At 39.3% G+C, this 19,510-nt stretch overlaps 2 protein-coding genes across 6 annotated transcripts in view; both read left to right on the top strand.

The window, feature by feature from the left end:
• stim1a (stromal interaction molecule 1a) overlaps positions 1-7,487 on the top strand; it is a 36,377-nt gene extending 28,890 nt beyond the window's left edge. The window contains exons 12-14 of one of the 4 annotated variants that reach the window (XM_088079121.1): positions 1,212-1,292; positions 2,325-2,748; positions 3,142-7,487. In XM_088079121.1, the coding sequence (XP_087935247.1) occupies positions 1,212-1,292; positions 2,325-2,748; positions 3,142-3,652 (1,016 nt within the window). In that variant the 3' untranslated portion in view covers positions 3,653-7,487. The remainder of the gene's footprint in view (positions 1-1,211; positions 1,293-2,324; positions 2,749-3,141) is intronic. The other 3 variants (XM_088079123.1, XM_042487430.2, XM_042487431.2) reach the window with 3 other exon arrangements.
• An 867-nt stretch (positions 7,488-8,354) lies between these two features.
• Positions 8,355-19,095, top strand: si:dkey-24p1.6 (protein sel-1 homolog 3). Of its 2 annotated transcripts, XM_088079119.1 has the most exons (23): positions 8,355-8,493; positions 8,587-9,061; positions 9,957-10,083; positions 10,190-10,311; positions 10,397-10,512; positions 10,597-10,658; positions 10,762-10,894; positions 10,977-11,112; positions 11,222-11,356; positions 12,559-12,764; positions 12,844-13,023; positions 13,601-13,720; positions 14,672-14,812; positions 14,939-15,001; positions 15,116-15,289; positions 15,381-15,508; positions 16,483-16,566; positions 16,652-16,742; positions 16,830-16,917; positions 17,015-17,124; positions 17,241-17,368; positions 17,468-17,570; positions 18,724-19,095. In XM_088079119.1, the coding sequence occupies exons 1-23, from the start codon at positions 8,440-8,442 to the stop codon at positions 18,811-18,813; spliced, it is 3,066 nt and encodes a 1,021-aa protein (XP_087935245.1). In that variant the 5' UTR covers positions 8,355-8,439; the 3' UTR covers positions 18,814-19,095. The 2 variants fall into 2 exon arrangements, with proteins under 2 accessions (XP_087935245.1, XP_087935246.1); XM_088079120.1 differs by lacking the exons at positions 17,241-17,368; positions 17,468-17,570; positions 18,724-19,095 and having other exon boundaries at positions 16,834-16,917.
• Positions 19,096-19,510: the final 415 nt, after the last annotated feature.

The following is a 19,510-nucleotide window of genomic DNA, read 5'->3' as shown; positions in this document are numbered from 1 at the left end:
TTGTGCCGGTAGTGGTTGTTTCCTAATATGCGCTAAAGACCTTTTAAATCTGATTTGGGTCAAACAGCTGCTATAAAATATATAAAGTGTATTACCTGCAACTGGTACCTAATTTAAAGGGACAGCTCAGATTTTTTTTTAAATTGGGTTGTATGGGACACTTATCCATAGTCGCTAATCACCCACAGGAGATGTCTGTCAGCATGCCCCCAGTTTGGAGCAGCAGGCTGGAGCCCAACAGAACATATTTAAGGCAACAAAAAAGGTCCTGCCTAAAAAAATCAGTATCCCGTTAAGTGTAAGCTACATTTAAGACATTTTCACTGCTTTACAATGATGTCAGAGGGTGATTTTCAACACAAAAATGAAGCCTTTATATCACTCTTTCAAGAGCCAGACTCCATTCAGAAAAACAGTGATTTAATATCGCTGAACACAGGAGCCGCTGATCTGCTGCCTCAATCAGTGTGTTTATTGGTGTTATTGTGTCACTTAGGGGTTTAAAGGGGTTAGTTTGGTTTCACCTAAGTCACACCATAACAAAAACAAACTAACTGATTGAGGCAGCAGTGTTCCATCAGCTAAACCTTATAGTCTACTCGAGTCTGGTGGCTTTGACTGCAGCATAAATGGGAAACTGAAGAAGTTAATATCTTCCCCCTCGGACAAAAAGGAAAATCAGTGAAACTACTCTCAATATAGTGTACCCTTAAAGTGGTTTGGATGGGACTTTCTTTTAGGCGGCTAAAATATGTTTTGTTGCTGACTAGTGCTCCATATAACCCCAATTTAAAAAAAAAAATCCAAGCTATCACTTTAAATCCTTTTGGAGAATATGAAACAAAAAAATACAGTAAAGCTGCCCATAATTATTTACAGAGTCCGTATGTACAAAAATTTCAATATTAATTGCGGAATTCTTAGTTAAAAACATCTTGCATATCTTTATTGTCAAGAAAAGAAAACAACAGAAGTCTAATGAACATAATGCCATGTTTTGGTATGCTCTATATTTGACTTACTATGACAAAACTTGACACACGTTAGGTTTGGGTTTGTCTAACCGCAGGCGAAACATGTTCTGCAGAATCCTAGTCTGACCACAATAGTGCGTAAGTCTTTTAATCAACATTAACTGCACTCCCCATCTCACCCCCCTCTCTCCCTCCACCACCTTTCTGGCATTTGGCTTCCACTGCTGCTGTCTGCAGATGGCACCCGACGGTTGGAACGACGAGCCAGCGACGTGTGGTCCGTCAGTTCAGACTGTCCGCACATGTGGAAATTACCTGGTTGGCCATTTATTCATGCCCCAGTTTGACATTCCTGTCTCTTCCCATGACCCAAAGCCACACAGAGCTGTTCATTTTAATTGGACAGTGTGCTGCCGATGGACACAGCTGACTGAGAAACGCTGCGTTCATCTAAAAGCACCCCTGACCTCGCCTTAGTTGCTTGCTTGCCACGTTCACCCCCCTCCTCTAAATCTTGTCACCACCCAGTGCACCCCTGCTTTCTTCCCAGTGATTTGTCACTTACTTTTATTGTAAATGGGCACTTCCTTTTTATAAATAAGCTAATTGTTGTTCTTTTGTTACTTTGAACAAGATTTCTGAGTTGGTAACACTGTCACTGTTTTCTTTTGTCTCATTTAACCCTTTGAAACCTGAGCAAATTGGCTTGATTTCTTTCAAAAACACAGGAAGAGGTTACTGGTTGAGTTGCAAGAAAGTAGCCTGAAAAAAAGGGAAAAAATGGCAAAAAAAGAGTAAAGAAAAGATTTAGATATTTGATAAAATAGTTAATAATAATTACAATATTAATATTTTAAGTATAGTTTTCTAGATGTTTTCTTAATTTTTATTATTATTGTTAACCTCTAATAATTTCTTAATTCCTTTTATCTCTTTTAAATCTAATTTTCAGGTAATTTTCCCATCACCTTCAGATTTCTTGCAACTTGATGAACATGTCTTGCTAAATTACTCATTGCCTTTGTCCCCATGTTTTTGAAAGAAATCAAGCTATTGTGCTTAGGGTTCGGAGGGTTAAATGCATGTGAAAGGCATCTGAAGATGAAAAATGATGTTCCAGGTTTCAGAGGGTTGAGGAGTGAGAGATTAAACAGTGGTGTTGGGATTTTATCATTCTGTTAAATGGGATTTATCTGGGAGACTTAATCATATTCTAAGTTTTTAGTTATTTATCCCACCACCTGACTATCTTCCCACTAATCTCCCAGTCAGTCTCCCTGCGTCCATCAGACCTTATTTCACCTATTCCTTCCAGTGGTTGTTGATAATGTTGTTGTTTTGTGCCCACAGCTCCGAGTATGATGTCCCTGCGCCAACGCCACATTGACCCCCAGCTGGCCATGGGTTCCCAGAGGTTGGTAGAGAGTTGCCTGTCGGCGGGGCAGCAGGGGGAGGGGACACCATACCCATCCAGGTCTAGGGCCACCTTCAGACAGTCCCGCAGCCAGTCATTTGGGCAGCTCGATTGTCTTCCTCTGTCTCCTCTGTCCTCGGCTGTGTCTCACCCCTCCGTCATCTGTACCTCCAACCCGTACCCACCTTCCCAGTCCTCCTTGTCCTCCTCTTCTTCCTGCTTACCTAGCTCTGTGGGTGGTGTCGCTGCCCCCTATTCCTCCCATAAATATCATGCTTCTTTCCAGCCCTTGGACCCCATTCCTGATTTCACCTTCTCAGATGTCTCCAAAGCAGACAGCTCTTGCGGCGGCAGCTTCGGGTACCCATCTCTTTCCAATTTTCCACACACATCGCATGTGTGTGTTTTTTCACCATCTGATGTCACTCACGTGTATCGTAGCCTAGGTATCTTCATCTGCCCATTTTTTTAATGCTTTCTTTGGTTTTTCTTTTTCTTTAATTCATTTTGCTTTCACATCATAGCGCCTGTGAGGTTTTACTGACTCTATGCATTCACTCTCTTCAACCTCTCAGTGTTCCTGTTCTTTGCCTGCACAACTAACAAGTGTGGAGTTCCAGTGTCCCGGCTGTGCCCAGCGTGTATCCATGGCTTTGCAGGCATAGTGTAGAAAAACCCCAGCATGCAAGGCTAAACTGTTTTGATTACCATTTTCCCTCGTTTCCTCTTACTTGTGTTTTGTTTCTCCCACAGGGACCTAAATCGTTCTGACTCCGACTCCTCCCTGTCCCTGTCCCAAGTTGGTGATCGGCTATCTGCCTACAGTTCCAAAGGCCACCTAATCAAGCCCACCTCTCTCATGCATGGCCTGTCAGGCCGCACAGATGACGCCGTCTCTCTGCATGGTCACACCCCCAACGGAGGGAACCGCATTCATGAGGTCAGTCCTGCAGAGCCTGTTTGTGACAGCCCAATACTCATGAAGAAGGTGTACGGTGTGGAGCAGTCTCCCAGCCTGGGAGAGATCAACAGTCTGTCAGAGTCATCCCGCTCCCTCAGCCCCAACTCCACTGAACCTGACACACCGTCACCTACAGGAGGGCAACCAGGGGCAGTGGGGGCGAAGGCCAACAGCCGCATCCCGCAGTTGTCCTCCAAGAAGAGTCCATTGGAGGAGGACAGCGGCTCTACAGGAGAAGACACGGATTCCACTGCCAGCCGCAAGAAACACACCTTCAAGATCTTCAAGAAACAGAGGAAATAAGGGCTACATGAACTCCAGGCTGTCAAAGCTGTTTGACTGTATTCCTCTGGTCTGTTTTTGGAAAAAAAAGGGTTTTGTGGGTTCTTTGATGGTCAAATGATGGCACAATTTGTTGCCGTTGCATCTTTTTGTAGGTACGAAACCTACTCTAAGAAACTGTGGGAGCAACCAGCTGTTCAGTTTTCTGTTTCTTTAGTCAGTGTTGTGGAGAATGGGTAGGTTTGTATATTGGAATGTAAAGTATTATTTATTCTGCAGGAAGTTGTGCCAGTCTCAAAGGGAAATGTGTCTCCCAGTTGGTTTTTCTTTCTTGTTCTACAATCTATAACATTTTGCATGTCTTCACTTTTGTTTGACTGATACTCGAATGCTCTTAGTGTTTGCTTGGTTCTCGTCGTTAACCTGCTTAGACAACACTTGATGTTTCTTTTTATGACTACCTAACCACCTAGCCTACAAATCCAAAGTGAATGTGCACTCTCTTCTTTTTTTTCACTGAATACTTTTACGTTTTTACTTTTACGTTGTTGTCCTCTTCTTGGCAGAGCAAATGATGCATTCAGGAGATCCTCAAACATCCTTAAAGAATAGGCGTAGAAAGCGCAGACTAGATATTAGTGACTCAAATTTCACTTTTGGCTGTCAAAAAATACATTAAGTGCTTTCTGAGCGCAGCAATAGGAGCTACTTCCAGTTATTCCCAATTAGTACAAAAACAATAGATTAGAAATGCTTGCACCCTTGGATTTGGACAAGAGATAAATGTCCCTATAAGAAGTGACAAAAAGACCATCAAATTGCAACATTAGATCTTTTGCTTTATTTTTAGTATTTAGGTGTTGAGTGCATGTGAGCATGGGCGAGTGAGAGAGAATGGCTTTGCTTTAGTGGCCAGCTTTTAAACAATGCCAATGAGTTTAACCACTGATTATTATTTAGAAATACCAGATATCTTTACTGGAGCAGGAAGGGATCAACATGTTTGAATTTCCTGACTTAAAAGTCCAGCTTGGATTATCACTAGGGAGAAGTGTTACCAAAACATAGTTACCAGTCAGACTGTGTGACAGTGACAACATATTTATCAAATATGTTAACACAAAACACTTGGAGCACATTTTTATTCCACTATTGGCGGGGATCCGAAAGTCATGAGATTCCTGGGAAAGTTATGAGATTAGAAAAACAGTTTTTTTCAGTCTTGGAAATGGTTTGGAATTATCAGCATATTTTGGAAAAGTTTTGAAAATATTTTGTTTTGGCTGTTGTTTATAATGTGGTCATAGAAGTACCAAAACGCATCTAATGATAAGTGAAATATGTTCCTAGTATTACTCATTTAAAATCTTCTACTGCAGCATGACTGTTGATATGTAACTAGTATCACATGACACACAGCAGACCAGCATTGTGTTATTGCCAAGGCTGCTTAACCTTTTTGGGAAAAGAAACACACTGTCACATGCTGAAAAGCTGTAGTTCATCAAGGCTTTCAAAGTGAGATTTGAAACACACAAGAAACTTGAATATTCACTGCTAGTCTAGATCAGTTGGCTATTTATAGAGAACACTTAAGCTAACGACATGTGGTGAATCAAACATACATATTGGATTTATACACGTCCTGATGAGCAATATTAAGTCATCATTGTGTCATTAATCCACTGGGATGGGGGAAGACTGAGGGGTCATGGTAGCGATCAAGCTTAATTTAGTAAGGCGTTGCATACGTGCAGGTTCAGGCAAGGTAGCTAAACAACTATCAGACATGTCTATAACTCGAATGCTTCTGTAACAAGAAACGAATGCATACAAACTTGTCAGATCTATAATCCAAATATGTAAAATTGCAGTGATATTTATCTGTATGGTCTTTGGTTTTCTATTTCCTAAACAGGGGTGCAGCCTTCACATATAGGAAAGTGACCTAATGTGTCGATCTGGTTCATTGGCAATGGGCATGTCCAGCTAGCAGGTGGCATGTAGGGCTGCCCCTTCGAAGTCAGAAACTCAGATTATCAGTCAGAGACAGGTTTTTGGGGTTTTTTTTCACTCATCAGTGTGCTGTGCAGTGTACTTCTGGGGTGGTTTTGGTCCCCAGATTTTGCTGGGCAGTGAGTGCTCTTGACTTTCACACCACTCTTTGCGAAAAGCAGTCGCAGACATGCAGGCAGCAGCATGGGGAAAGGAAGAGACTTCATCGTAAGGTAAAGAAGTATTGAATTTACAGCTCACAAGTTAAGACATACAGTCTCTGGCTTTTGTTTAATATCTAGTATTGCCAAAAAATGTTGCACAGTAATTGTTGGTGCCATTAGCTTGTTAGCTATATTACATGAATGCCGCTGTCACACTGAACTTCCCGCTCAAACTTAAAAACTGTTTATGGCAACAACGTAAAAATAATTGTGTTGTTAAGCTGCGGAAATTCTTCAATTGGCATAATTCTGAGTCGGGTACAGACCTAGAAGCAGGAGTGAGTAAAATGTGTGAAAATCCCTGTGAATTGCGTGTGTTATAATGTATGGCTATAGCACCATATTAGAATCTTGAACTTCTTAAACAAGGTCATGGAAATGGGGTAAAATATTGTGGAACATTAAGAAAAAACGTTATGTATTGGTGAAAATGTGTCGCAGTCCTGTATTCTAAAACTGTAAACAACTATGTCTTGTTTTTGTAGGTCATCCTCCTGGACTATATAAAGATAGCAACATTTTCCACCAAATGTCAATTTGATGAATGGGCTACGAGTTTAACTTGGATTTTTATCTCCTGCTTTATCTGTCTTATTGTGTCTGTTTTAATGACTATTTAGGTGGACAATGAAAATTTCCCTGCAGTTCGTCAGTGAGAGAAGGGTGCTGATAAGGGCTATAGTTAGAAAGCAAGCTCATTTGCTCTGTGTAAGATGGAAATATTCAGAGTTGTAACCACTTTGTAATCAACCTTTTACGGAAGATTTAGCTCACAAGTTACGGAAGCAAAAGACCAATCCTGTCAAAGTGCCAAATCACTATTTCTGTCTGAGGCCTTTGTATTTGTAGTGTGTTCAGCCCTTTGAACCCCTTTTACACAGAACACAAAACCGCATGATATGCAGTGCAGTCTGTAATGTGCATCGGGAGTTTAAGAGCTGAATGTCAAAGGGTATTGTTCTGTAACAGTATCAGTATGTTTACATTTGTTACGGATAATTATTATCCTCAGACTACTACAGGAAAGAACATTGTGCCAGTTTTAATATTGACAACTTTGTATGAGCACAGAACTATGCATCAGTAGTTGTAGGTGATTATTAAAGTAGTAAGGACGCCAGGAAAATTAGGGTGTTCCTGACAGATGAACAACCAAAAAGTGCTGCAAAAGACACAGTTGGCCTCCCCCAGCCTCATAATGTAACAGGTGGTCGGGATGTAAAGGACATATTTGAATATTTTATTTTAGAAACCAGCTAAAAACAAAAATCAATTTCCTACTGGTACTTTTTTAAAAGTGTTATTTGTACTTCTTTTGCACGACAGAGCTGTAAATGGTTTATGGCACCTGAATGTGTGTGAGTGTGCGTGAGTGTGTGTGTCCGTCTGCTCCCAGTATAATGCACTGTTATGTTGATGCATGTCAACTACTGTAACAAAACCTATATTGGGTTTTAAGAGTGGATCAGCTTAAGCTCTTTACTCCCTACCTGACTTTTTCTTTCTCTTTACTTTAAGCTTCTATTTATGAATACACAGTATATTTGTACAGAGAAAATGATAATTTTGCATCTTCTGTGATGGTCTAGACTTTTATGGCACTCCTGCATGATAGCAATAAACTATTTTGAATGAAAGATTGTTTTGTCATGGATGTTACATCACGGGCTCCACAACACCTCTCTTCTGTAGAAGGGGTCTTTGGTGTGTAAGATTTAGGAGGATTTAGTGGTAAAGATTGCAGATTGCAACCAGAGAAAACTTCTTCGGGTTCAAATTCCTTCAGTGTTCATTGTTCAGAATGTTTTACTGTGAGCTGAATTATCTGCAAAAATGTATTCCTCCCCAAAACAAAGACACCAAGCAATTTAAACTGGTAAAAACACTGAATTCAGCAGTTTCACCTTAGAAATCAATGTTTCTCCTGTAATGTTTGGCACATTGCAGATGCTGCCAGCCCAACACCTGCTAATGTATGCTCATCTTTTTTCTGATCCAGACTTTCAGGAGATTTTTACCAGGAGCAGAATTACCTGCTGAGGTCTCTTCCTCTCCAAAAAAAAATGGATCCAGTGATTTAAATGTGTAAAAACACTGGATGAAGCAGTTTCACAGTGAAAAATTAATGGATTTGCAATAGTGTTTTCGTGGAGGGGCTGCAAACTACAGTTGCAGAGGAAGAAATGCAAATGGCCCCATCTAGAGCCAGGTGAGTATACACAAAGAAAACATACTTGTTATATTCAGTTTCTGCCAATATATCCCCCTAAATCCTACACACTAAATTTCTCAAGATAGCAGTGCATTTAATAAGTAAAAAATATTTTAAAATGTTAATATAGAAGCAACATAACATCTAAATAATAATAGTTTAGTTAATGCTAAGTATTGGTATGTTACACAATTGACAAAGTTCCACCCTTTCTGCACTGTGTATACAGCACTTTAGGGTGGGGCTGTGTGCTGTTAATGTTTACCTTTGCTTAAGCGTAAGTTAGGTGGAGCAGGATGAGGTCCGGGTCCTGAGGCTTTTTGTTTCCCTGAAGTTTGAAATTCTTTAATAGAGAGATTAATGAAGACACTTAAACCATGGATTTCCAAACACTGTACAAATACATCTGTCAGTTTTGTCTCAGTGTGCAGGTAGGAGCAGGTTTTCATAATATGTGACACATTGCTACTTTTCTTTTTTTAACAGATGTCATAGCAACTCTGCCTGTCTTCTGCCTCATACAGATCGTCTGGGGTTTAGACGAGGTGACGCTCCTGAATCCTCCAGAGGAGCCTCTGCCAGACCATCTTCTGGAAATACTGTACTCTTGTGATGAACCTGCCACAGTACAGCTGGACTGTATTGTAACTTTTGAAAGTGGCGTCACATCCACACTTCAGCTAAGTCAGTGGAGCTGCGTCCCTGGTGACCCAAAAGTAAAGACTCTGGAGCTGAACCTGCCTGATTGGTTGGTGTATCAAGCTGATGGGATTATTCCAGACTCCCAGTGGGTGCTGAGTTGCATCCTTGAAGTGTCAGTCAGATACAGTGGATTTGATGACACTGAGAGTTTTGCTGCAGCTCAGGATGTGGCAACTTTGCAGCCTAAACCTTTTTTTAGTCGACCTGTCAAACAGCATCAACTGTGCTTTTCCTGGAGCACTCAAATGCTGCAATTAACTCAACAGTTTTCAAAGAAACAATGCCCTGTGGAGCAAGGTAATTTTAGAGATGTGAGCAGAAAGGAATGCCTTACCCAAAAAATTATCATTTGTACATCGATTACTCACCCAGTGTTGCATTGAATTTGTGAAGAAATCTTTGTTTTCTTGCATGACTAGAGTGAATGGACAATCCAAAAACTGAGAAAATTCTCCATGAATTAAAATCATTGTTTTACTATAGTAAAACTACGTCAAAACATCTGTTTACAAGCTCACAGACAGCTTACTCATAGTCTCACTTATGTCATATGCTCAGTACTTCAAATGCATTTTTGCTAAAAAATATTTTCTGCTTATGTATTCCATTGAGCAGAGTTCAAACCAATACACTGTAATCGATGTATAAAAATGAAGCCAAAGTATTCTGGATACAGCCACTGCTATCTTGCACTGGTCAAGTCATTTGGAGCAGAGCCTGCATGGTAGTGATCTCTGTTGTATTAAATTTCCACCATCCGACCAATTGCAAGCAGTACTATTAACTATGATTGATCTATGATCTACTATCTATGATTCAGATGCACATGCTTGCCCTCATCCATGTGTGAGTCTGTTTTTCAGCATGCATATTTCTTCATAAATTCTGGGTGAGTTACTGATAAACAAATGTTCATTTTGTGAGTGAAGTATTCCTTTAAAACTTAAAAAAAAACTGCACATGTGGACAAAGGCACTTTAACTCCTAAATATTTTAAGTGGAGCGATGAAAAATCCTAAATTGCTTCAGTCAACATTTAGGAATCGGAGAACACCATTCTCAGATGAATGATTTTAGGAAACTTGTTTATGTCATTCTGTATTGGTCTGGAAAAGAATGATGGTGTTTTTAGATGATGAGTATTTATCTCAACCACAGTCTATGATCTCAAACAAAACTTTATGTGATTCAGAAACGGTGCACTTGCTGTCTTCAATATTCGCCTCCACTGGAGAAAGCTTTGGTATCACAAAGATGCTGGACCCTTACAGCAGCCAGCTTCTGGAGTATTTGCGTGTTAATGCCGTCTCATTTCCATGGTAAGACAGTAAAAGTCACACCACATATAGTCAACAGCTTTATAGTCTGGTAATGCAGATATTATTTAGAGATGGTTAACTAAGTGTGCTTTGAATTTTTTTCCAGGTGCATGTTCTCCATATGGATATTTGTGACCAGACACTGCCAGGAACGCTTATGTGGTGTGTTTTACCACATAGACTCCCATAATAACTATGTCACACCAACAATATTCCTCAAAAACTCAGGTATGATTTAGGTTTTTCTCTCACCCTGTATACCTACACAGAGCCGTTATCTGGATTTATATTAATCATTGTCTCATAATTACAGGTGAGCTACACATACAAATGAATGGAGAGTCCGGGCAGTCCTCTGCTTTTCGCTCTCCATTCAAGGTGCCTTTAAATGAGTGGTGCCAAATCAGTGTGATGTTGCATGGTAGAATGGTGAGTAGACTCCTGTTGAAAGAAGATGTCCAACAGTATGTAAATAATGGTAATAATTATAAATAAATTGTCACCGCATTTTAGGAGACTGTTTCCATGGTGTGCATAGATAAGGACCAGAGAACAGTTCATTCAGTGGAACATGTGTAAGTCTACTTCTGACAAGACAAAGGGATTTCACTATATTAACATAAGGAAAACTTTGCCTTCTTCATTTTTTTTCCCCCGTGTCTACGTTGTGTCTTACAGGTTGGAGCATACTATCAAGCTGGATGACACAGATGGATATTTTGGGATTGGTGGGGGGAAATACATAAGAGGCATGGAGGGTTATTTCGGGCCGTTGGTTTTCTACCGCAGCAGAATACCACCCTACAGCCTGGTAATGTACCACACCTGCCCCCACAGTTACTGTGTGTTATCTCAATAAATCTTTATATTTGATTTTCTCCCCTCTTCTCTAGTCTGAAGTTGTTATTCCAGATGTTATCAGAACTGTCAACTTGACCGGATGGCTGCAGACTTGTCAACGATTTAGTCTTGAGATGAATGTCAAAATCAGGGGCTACTCTCTCAAAGCCAAACACAGCACAGAGTCTGGTAGTAGGATTATGTATGCACTAGATGGTGCTAAAGTTGTTGTATCTGAAATCCATCTGATTTTTTTTGCAGAGCTACTGTGGGTGAAAAGAAACTGTGTTTTTTTCAGGGATCTGCTTCGATGCTTTTCATGAGTGGATGGTAAGGACCAGACCATTAAAGTCACAGTGTGAGCCGTGGGAGGCGACTGTCCCTCATAGAAGACAAGCTGCAAAACTGGCCAAATTTTTGGTTTTCAAACAGGGTAAGAGATGAACCGCATAAAATGAATTGACCTTATAGCTAAGGCTTGTGATATTCAAAACAGGAGATGCAAACAGCATTTACAACACTGAAATAGATTACAGGATAGCTAATTGATGACTTGAAATCATCAATAAGTACAGCTGGATCTTTTAGAATGGGTACTTAAACTCTGAAAATTAGTTTTGTTTCGCTGGTGTTATTTGTTTTCTCAAGTAGGTTTTTAGACACAGAACATTTTGTGCATTCTGTATTGTCATGACACCTGAACATCCAGTTTTCCTTTTGTAGGAGCAGTGTGTAAGATTTAGAAGGATTTAGTGTCGTCTGGTGGTTGCAACCAGTTGAAACTTCTCCTCGTTAGAATTCCTTCAGTGTTAATTGTTCAGGAGATTTTTATCGGGGGCCTAATTATCCACAGAGGTCTCTTGCTGTCCAAAACAAACAAACCTGGAGACTTGCACCAATGAAAACAGTGTCTAAAGCGGGTTAACGTTTAAAAAAAAAAATCAGTGTTTTTTCAGTGTTGCTGGTTACAGAAGAGCTGCTAACTGCAGTGACTGACAAAGAAAACGTGAATGGCTCTATATAGAGCCAGTGTTTGGTTTGTCTGTTCAGTCCTACTGTAGAAACCTACGGGTGCAGCATGGTAATCTCCATAGACAATGACCTGCTCCATTTTTAGATACTGATGGCTCATTCTAAGATAACAAAAACACAAGGATTCTTATTTTTAGGTGATTATACACTATTGAAAACATACTTACATCATATTCCTGTACTGCCAATATATCCACTGAAGTCCTACACACTGGACCATTAATTTTTCCTGAAGCAGCTTTAAGGTTGAAAAAAATCTCCCTTCCACATGGTCAGACAGTATTACTGTATGTACAGTACATTCTGTATCAGCTTGTTCCACCTCTAAATTGAAGCAATACAATGTTTACATTGACTTAAATAGATGCGTTGTACTTCATTTAATACACATTACCACAATTTTACATATTCAGCATCTCGTTAAACTTTGGGATCTCCTTTAAAATTTGAATTGGCGGTTTGAACAAAGTTTGGCTGCACTAAATGAGTTTGTAATGATGAACCTGAGTAAACAATTTCAATACTTCTAGTTATTATTCCCTGATGATATTCATGTGTCATTTGACATAAAACACTGAAGTCCCTTTAATTCCTGTCTGGCAGGAGGAAGAAGAGTCAGCCTTCCAGCTGTGGGCAGAGCACTGTACTCCTTATCACTTCATAAGCTGAGCAGAGCAAGCAGCACCGAGGTGGTCAGCACAGTATTACCACTGCTGCTCCAATCTGGCTGCTTAGCTGATACCCGAGCTCTGCACATGTCGTCGGTGCTCTTCAGCGCTGGCCTGGGAGTCAAGGAACAGCCCAATAAGGTGTGTGTTACTGCAGCTACAAAACTCTGCTTGTGTGAACATTTTTTAATATTGTCTCACGCCCATATATTTGGTGCAGGCCTGGCTCCTGGCCCTGCTGGCTGCCCAAAAGGATGATCGATTAGCGCTTCTGCATCTTGGGCACCTGCACCACCAAGGGCGCCATGGCCTCCCATCAGACCCTGACCTGGCCTATGCATATTATGCTAACATTGCTAAACAGACGACTTTAGACCGTCACAATCCAACACCACAGCAGGTAATGCATGTGTCTCTGTCTTGTTACATCCAAAAGTAATACAGTTCTAGTGTATTAAAAACCATATATATTTTTAGCTATTTTTAATATAATCTGATCTGTCTAATATATGTTTTCTTACCTAATATGCACCAGAATTAACAGGATGATTTAAATTATCATGAAAATGTTAGTGAAAAATCCAACTCAAAATATCAGAGTGTGTGTTCAGTATATTCTGTCATAACTAGCAGTGTCAGATATGCAGTAATTGTAATGCAGTGGATGGGACGACTCGTGTAGCTGTGGGCTTATTACAACATATGAGCTGATATGTGATATGGTAATATATTTTCTGCTCCCCTTATTGAACTATGGTTTTCAGATTTCCATCATCAATAAGTTTGTCACTGTTTTCCATACCCGGACAGATAACAGTTTGGTATTATTACAGCGCTCCAAAGTGGCTCATGTTTTATTCAAAGCACAGAGCTGCATTTCTGGCTAATTTGCAACTGTTTTAGGAAAGAAGGATACAAAAGAAAAGAAAATCCATTGACTTTCACACGTGTCTTCTGTCTTTCCTTTTATCTTTTAGACATACGTTGAGGCTGTTTACTTAAACAATGATGAGGTGTTAAATCTCCAGACCAATGAAGATCATCATGTCTTCCAGTGGCTGAAACTGCAGGCACGCAGGGGAGCAGCTGAGGCCGAGGTACCCTCTTCTATCATTTATGCTTTTTAAAGTCTAGTGTGTGGGATTTAGAGGATTATATTGGCAAATATTGAATTTAATATGAGTATGTTTTCTCTAGTGTATAATCACTTGGAAATAAGAATCATGTTTTGGTAACTCTCAGAGTGAGCCATTTACATCTAGGGGAGTGGGTCCTCGTCCATGGAGACGGCTATGTTGCACCACCATGTTTCTACAGTAGCCAAGAACAGAAAAACCAAACACTGGCTCAAGATAGGGCCATGCACATTTTTGCATTGGCCATTATAGTGATATAGATTTTTTTTTAACATTATACTGCTTTATTCAGTGTTTTCACTGGTTTAAATTCAATCAGTGTGTTTTGCAGGTGAAGAGAGCTCTGCTGATCATTCAGATTCCAAAAAACCTGAACGTCTGAGATCTTACATCATGAAAGAAAAAGTTGAGCACACAGTCGCAGGTGCTAGGCTAGTGATCCGTCTCTATTAAGCCGAATGGCATTGGAGAAACAATTATTTGTAACGTTAAACTGCTGTATTCAGTGTATTACCGGATTTAATCACCTGGTCTGTTTGTTTTGGAGAGAAAGAGACCTCTGCTGGTAATGAGCTCTTGCTAAAAACCTCTTGAACACTTAAAATTGAAAAAAATCTAATTCTGGGAGAAGTTTCAGCTAGTTGCAATCTGAAGTTCTCACCACTTGATGCCACCAATTTCCCCTTAATCTTACACACTGGAACTTTAAGTTTCATGTATTTTTCAAGCATAGAAAGTCAGTTAAAAAAAATGTGATAAAACTAGAAATAAATATATCAGATATTTAAAAAAAGAAAAAAGAGGCCTCAAGTTTTAGGTTTGTGTCTTGAAAGAAAAATAAGGTAAAATAAAATGGCAATGAAGAAGTTTTATCGTGTCAATTTTGGTCATTCTTCAGCAACTGTTTTGCAGCAAACGATTGCCCGCATGCTGTTCTGGGGTCAGCAGGGAGTGTCTCCAAACATCCAGAAGGCTGTGAAACACTATGAAAGAGGAGCTGTCCAGTGGGAGGACCCGGTGTCAATGTATGACTATGGCATAGTCCTATTGGAGGTGAGAGCTACACCTCAATATAAACATGACAATTTAAAGCTCAATCTACTGAAGGAGTTATTCTGCCTTTGGATTGATCATGTTTGCTGTTATTATTAAATACATTTTTTATTTGCTTCTCTTTAGGGACATGGGGTTGAACAGGACATCCCAAGAGCTCTCACTTTCCTGAAGAAAGCAATGGACCAGGTTTTTAAATGTTAATTACTGCTTTAATATTCATTTCTTGTCAGTACAGTGACACCAAAACCCATTCAGCGTTTACACTTCTTATATTGCTTCTCTCAATATTCTGTCACACAGGATTTTGTTCCTGCGATCAATGCCATGGCCTGGTACTATGAGCACTTTGAGCGGGACTACGAGCAGGCGGTACAGCTGTGGGAGCAGGCTGATCTCCTCGGCTGTCCAGAAGCTGCTTTGAATCTCGGCGTCATGTACTCACAGGGGCTGTATCCAGGAAAAGCTGTCGACCAGGTGAGCTCAAGTATAAATGTTTTCATTGATTATCTATGCGCTGGAATGGAATGCTGAGTTTGAGAGATAAATCATTTGTTTTTTCCAACAGTTTATGGCCTATCAGTATTATCTGAAGTCTGCAGAAAGAGGGCACATCAGGGGAGCACTTCTCCTCGCTGGCATCTGGACCACTGGGATACCTGGCCTCGTCAGCAGACATCCATCAGATGCAGTTTTGTTAGATATTTACCCTTTTATTCATTTCACTTCACACACATGCTTAGGGTAACACCTTAAGCTACACATTTTCAACATTAACTAGTTGCTTAATAGCATACATGTTAGTAGCATAATGGCTCTGTCTGCATGGCCATGTCCTACAACTATTAGTCCAAGAGTTTTCCCTCAGTGACTTCCTAATTACTGTGTATTGATAAAAAGTATAGAAGTTGGTGCATGAATCTTAATATGCTTTGTGCAGTATGGGCCTGATGTGTGGTTGTTAGTCCAGCAAAAATAGTCATTCTTCCTTAAAAACACATAGTAAATATGGTCTATTATTTTTTTTTAACAAAACACAATAGTGTACTACTAACTCAATAGTGTCCAAACAAGTCTAAATAAATTCTTTCTTACTCAAAATATTCTAAAGTTAGGTCTCGTACATACGTCACCCTTTGGGTGGGAATCACCAAAAGGTCCACATCATACTTAAGACATGATTATTATTGCAACTTTAAACCTTTTGTGCTATGCTGAGTGTTGTGATGATATATATTGAAGTATTTTCCAAATTATATCCCTAAGGAAAAACTTTTTCTGTTAGTCTCAGTTCAATCCTTAATTTTAATGCAGCAATATGGAACTGTTAAGCAGACAGATGGATGAACACTTTTATAAAAACCAACTGATTCTGCTGAACGAGAAAAAAAACTCAGCACTATCTATTGGACTAAAAAAGCAAATAATTACTTTTTTTCTACCAGAAAGTTGAATTCATTTTTGCAGTATTAATGGCCTAGTAGTTGTAGAATATCATTATGCATGATAAGGAATTAATGAGTGCTTTTTTATAACTACGAAAGAGCCAGTGTGTTACTAATATGCATGCAAATCAGTAACTAGTCAATAGTGAGTACATTGATATAAAGTATTACCAAGACTAAACCTTGTGCCGCGTCTGATTGAAGTGTCTTTTGAACTGACTGCAGGTGGGTTAAGTGGGCAGCTGAGCACAATGGATACCTGGGCAGCATCCTGCGGAGGGCCTTGGATTCATATCTCAAGAGTAACATGTAATCTTTCTCTCTATTCACACTTCCTATGATCCTGATCAGGCTCATTACGATGCAGTAAATTGAAATTCTGGCTTTTCAACAGGTTCAGATCACTGTTATATTACACTATAGCTGCTGAGTGCGGTTACTCGCCTGCCCAATTCAATGTGGCATATCTGTGTGAACAAAATTCGGTGAGTTACTTCATTTCTGTATTGGCTGTAGTGTCATGGTTTTATCTTTGTAAATTTTAAAAAGTAACTTTTTTACTCTGTGCATAGTTAGGTTTTCTGGATCCTGCTTTTGCATCTAACTGTATGGGGAGATATTACAACCTGACAATCCAAAGTCAAAATCCTGACACTTATGGTAAATAGCTCTCCTTTAGAACAGCAATATTTGGAAAAGTGTGGAAACATTCATACAGTAGACCTCTTTTTGACCCCTAATTCTTTTACCTCTGCAGCTTTGATTAGGATGGGTGACCTGTTGTATGAGGGGCAAGGTGATGGGCGAAGAGACGTGTTTTCTGCAGCAAAGATGTACACACACGCAGCACTAAGGAATGACCCGCAGGTCTGCCTCTTGTAAATTGATTTTCTTCCTGTGTGTATATATTTTTTTCAAGCTTGATTTTATTTATAATTGAGCGTGAGCGTACATCTGTGTGTAAGAATACTGTTCGTCCACAGGGATGGTACAACCTTGGCCTCCTTGCTGAGGAGGGTTTCAGGCTGCCGCTGTCAGTTTTGATTGATCTTGGCCTTTCAGAGCTGTACCTGGCAGACAACAGTTTGCTCCGAAGCGCTTTGTACAAAAGGTGTGTTTGAACTGGATGTTCATATACATCAGTTGTGTGAGTGCAGTGCAGTATACTTTCAACTTAAATCCGTGAGATAAATATATTTTCTTTCAAAAGATGCAGAGACTCAGAGGATACAGATTCGTACTTGCCGTGCAGTCTCGCTCTCTTCAATGTGTATCTTCAGACATTCCAAAAGGACTACAGTGCTGCTATTAAGGTCAGGCAGTGTGTTTTATTTATTTTTATTTTTTTATTATTATTATTAATAATTTATTTATCCATTATATGAATATTTTGTGTATGTGTTACAGCATGTAAACAGCATATTCCCTACATTAAAAATCCTGCAGCTAGCTGGAGAACTCTGAATATCTCTGTGCTCATGTAAGCGCCATATCCCAAATATGATCATAACCAGGATAAGCCTCATAAGTGGGTTATTCCTGTGTATGTAACCACAGTCAGTGTGATATGCTCAAAATACATGTGTAACAACTAAAAGTCAACAAGTCCATTTTTTACCAAAAATATTACCAGCAATACATGAAAGTCACGAAACATGAAAGTACTGATCATGCAAAATGTGCCTTTTTTCAAAGCATGTTTTAAATTGTATTCATATTATTGTGTTATCATTAACAAGTAAACAGCCTTTTGTTTTGGTCTTTGGGTGTTAAGGTGGTTGCCAAACTTGTCACACTGGCTACATTGTGACAAGTTTACATTGTTTTTCCACTATCAGGTATTGAAATTATATGCATTCATATGAATTTAAGTGCCCAAAAATACATTATATAAAAAAAAGTAAAATAGTTAGTGACTGTCTTATAATAAAGTACAATGGTACAGTAGATTTTCACCACATAATTAACTTAGCCAAAAAGATTCACAATAACAATATTATCACAATATCCATTTAAAATGTAAAATAATATTAATGTTATCATCTTTTTACATTGTTTATTGTGTGGTTTTCTCTCTTTTCTTTTTTTGTAAATTTAATACAGGTGCACTCAAACTATAATTGTAGGTGCAAAGGGAAAGAAAGCAACAACAGACAGAAACGGAAATGATTTAAGAGGTGCTGGATTATTAATAGAATAATGATCATATGTGTATTATTAACATGATGTCAGTATTTGGTTTTTCAAATATTACAGTTATTACCAATACTGGTACATTTCCCTATGAAATGTGGTACAGCAGAAATTTAAAATAGCTCCAGATGGAAATACTCAGGTAAAGTATGAATACCTCCAGTTTCTTCTTTAGTACAGAGCCTTTGTAAATGTACATAGTTACTTTCCACCACTGGCCTAAGTTAAGTGGTGTCACATCCTGCTGACATTTTGTCCTGTTATTTCCCACAGGTCTCTACTGCTGTCGCTATGATTGCAGCTCCAACCATTTTCTTCATCATCCTCAGTGTCCTCAGGAGACAACCTGTCCTTTCCAACTAGAGCCACGACTCTTATCAGGACTGTGAGTGCAACAAACTCAGGGACTAAACAGCAAAGTGCACAGTGACAGAATTAACATATTTTGTGTGAGTTTACATATGTTTAACATGGCGTCATTGTAAGGAACGGGTATGAATGTTATAAAAATGAATGTTGTTTTTTAGTTTAATTTTTGGGGGTTACTTTTTGTTGAAAGAATGCATTGACTTTTTGTGAAAAGAAAAGCATGATTGAACAATAAAGAATCTGAAAAAGTGTCATTGGACATGGGATCAGTTTCAACACTTCTGGTATTATTTTTGGATGTCCTTTTGTCTCCCAGTGTAATGACTCCTTCACCCTGTGGTGTTTTGTGATTGGATGACTTGCAGTATTTTTAGGTAGTGAATGCTCAAGTGTAGCCTCAGGTCCAACATCACAATTTCATACCTCAAAGTGCTTACTAAACAAGCATTGAACAGGTCACCTGGAGTCCAGGCTTTTTTATTGTGACACTTACATTTGAACTTTTTTGAATGTACACATTTGATGATTTTGTGTTTTCAATCACTTTTGTGTGTTCCCGCTGTTTGAAAGGAGAAAATTCAGTCTTAGAGGAAATCTTAACCATAGATGGATGGGCTCCTAAGTGCAGATATACAAAAGGCCCCAGCACCTTTCCTATAGGAGCAAGAAACACAGACTTTGTGAGGGCTCT

This window comes from Plectropomus leopardus, chromosome 6, assembly GCF_026936395.1.
Source record: "Plectropomus leopardus strain MGB_pleo_1.0 chromosome 6, ASM2693639v1, whole genome shotgun sequence".
Taxonomy (NCBI): Eukaryota; Metazoa; Chordata; class Actinopteri; order Perciformes; family Serranidae; genus Plectropomus; species Plectropomus leopardus.
This window is presented reverse-complemented; position numbering and strand designations above follow the sequence as displayed.

What these genes read in the sequence shown, in the direction of transcription:
- si:dkey-24p1.6 (XM_088079119.1), top strand. Translation starts at nt 8,440, where the DNA reads ATGGATTTCCAAACACTGTACAAATACATCTGTCAGTTTTGTCTCAGT. An exon ending in ATGGCATAGTCCTATTGGAG is followed by an intron (nt 14,813 to 14,938) that starts GTGAGAGCTACA and finishes GCTTCTCTTTAG; the next exon opens with GGACATGGGGTTGAACAGGA. An exon ending in TCATATCTCAAGAGTAACAT is followed by an intron (nt 16,567 to 16,651) that starts GTAATCTTTCTC and finishes GCTTTTCAACAG; the next exon opens with GTTCAGATCACTGTTATATT.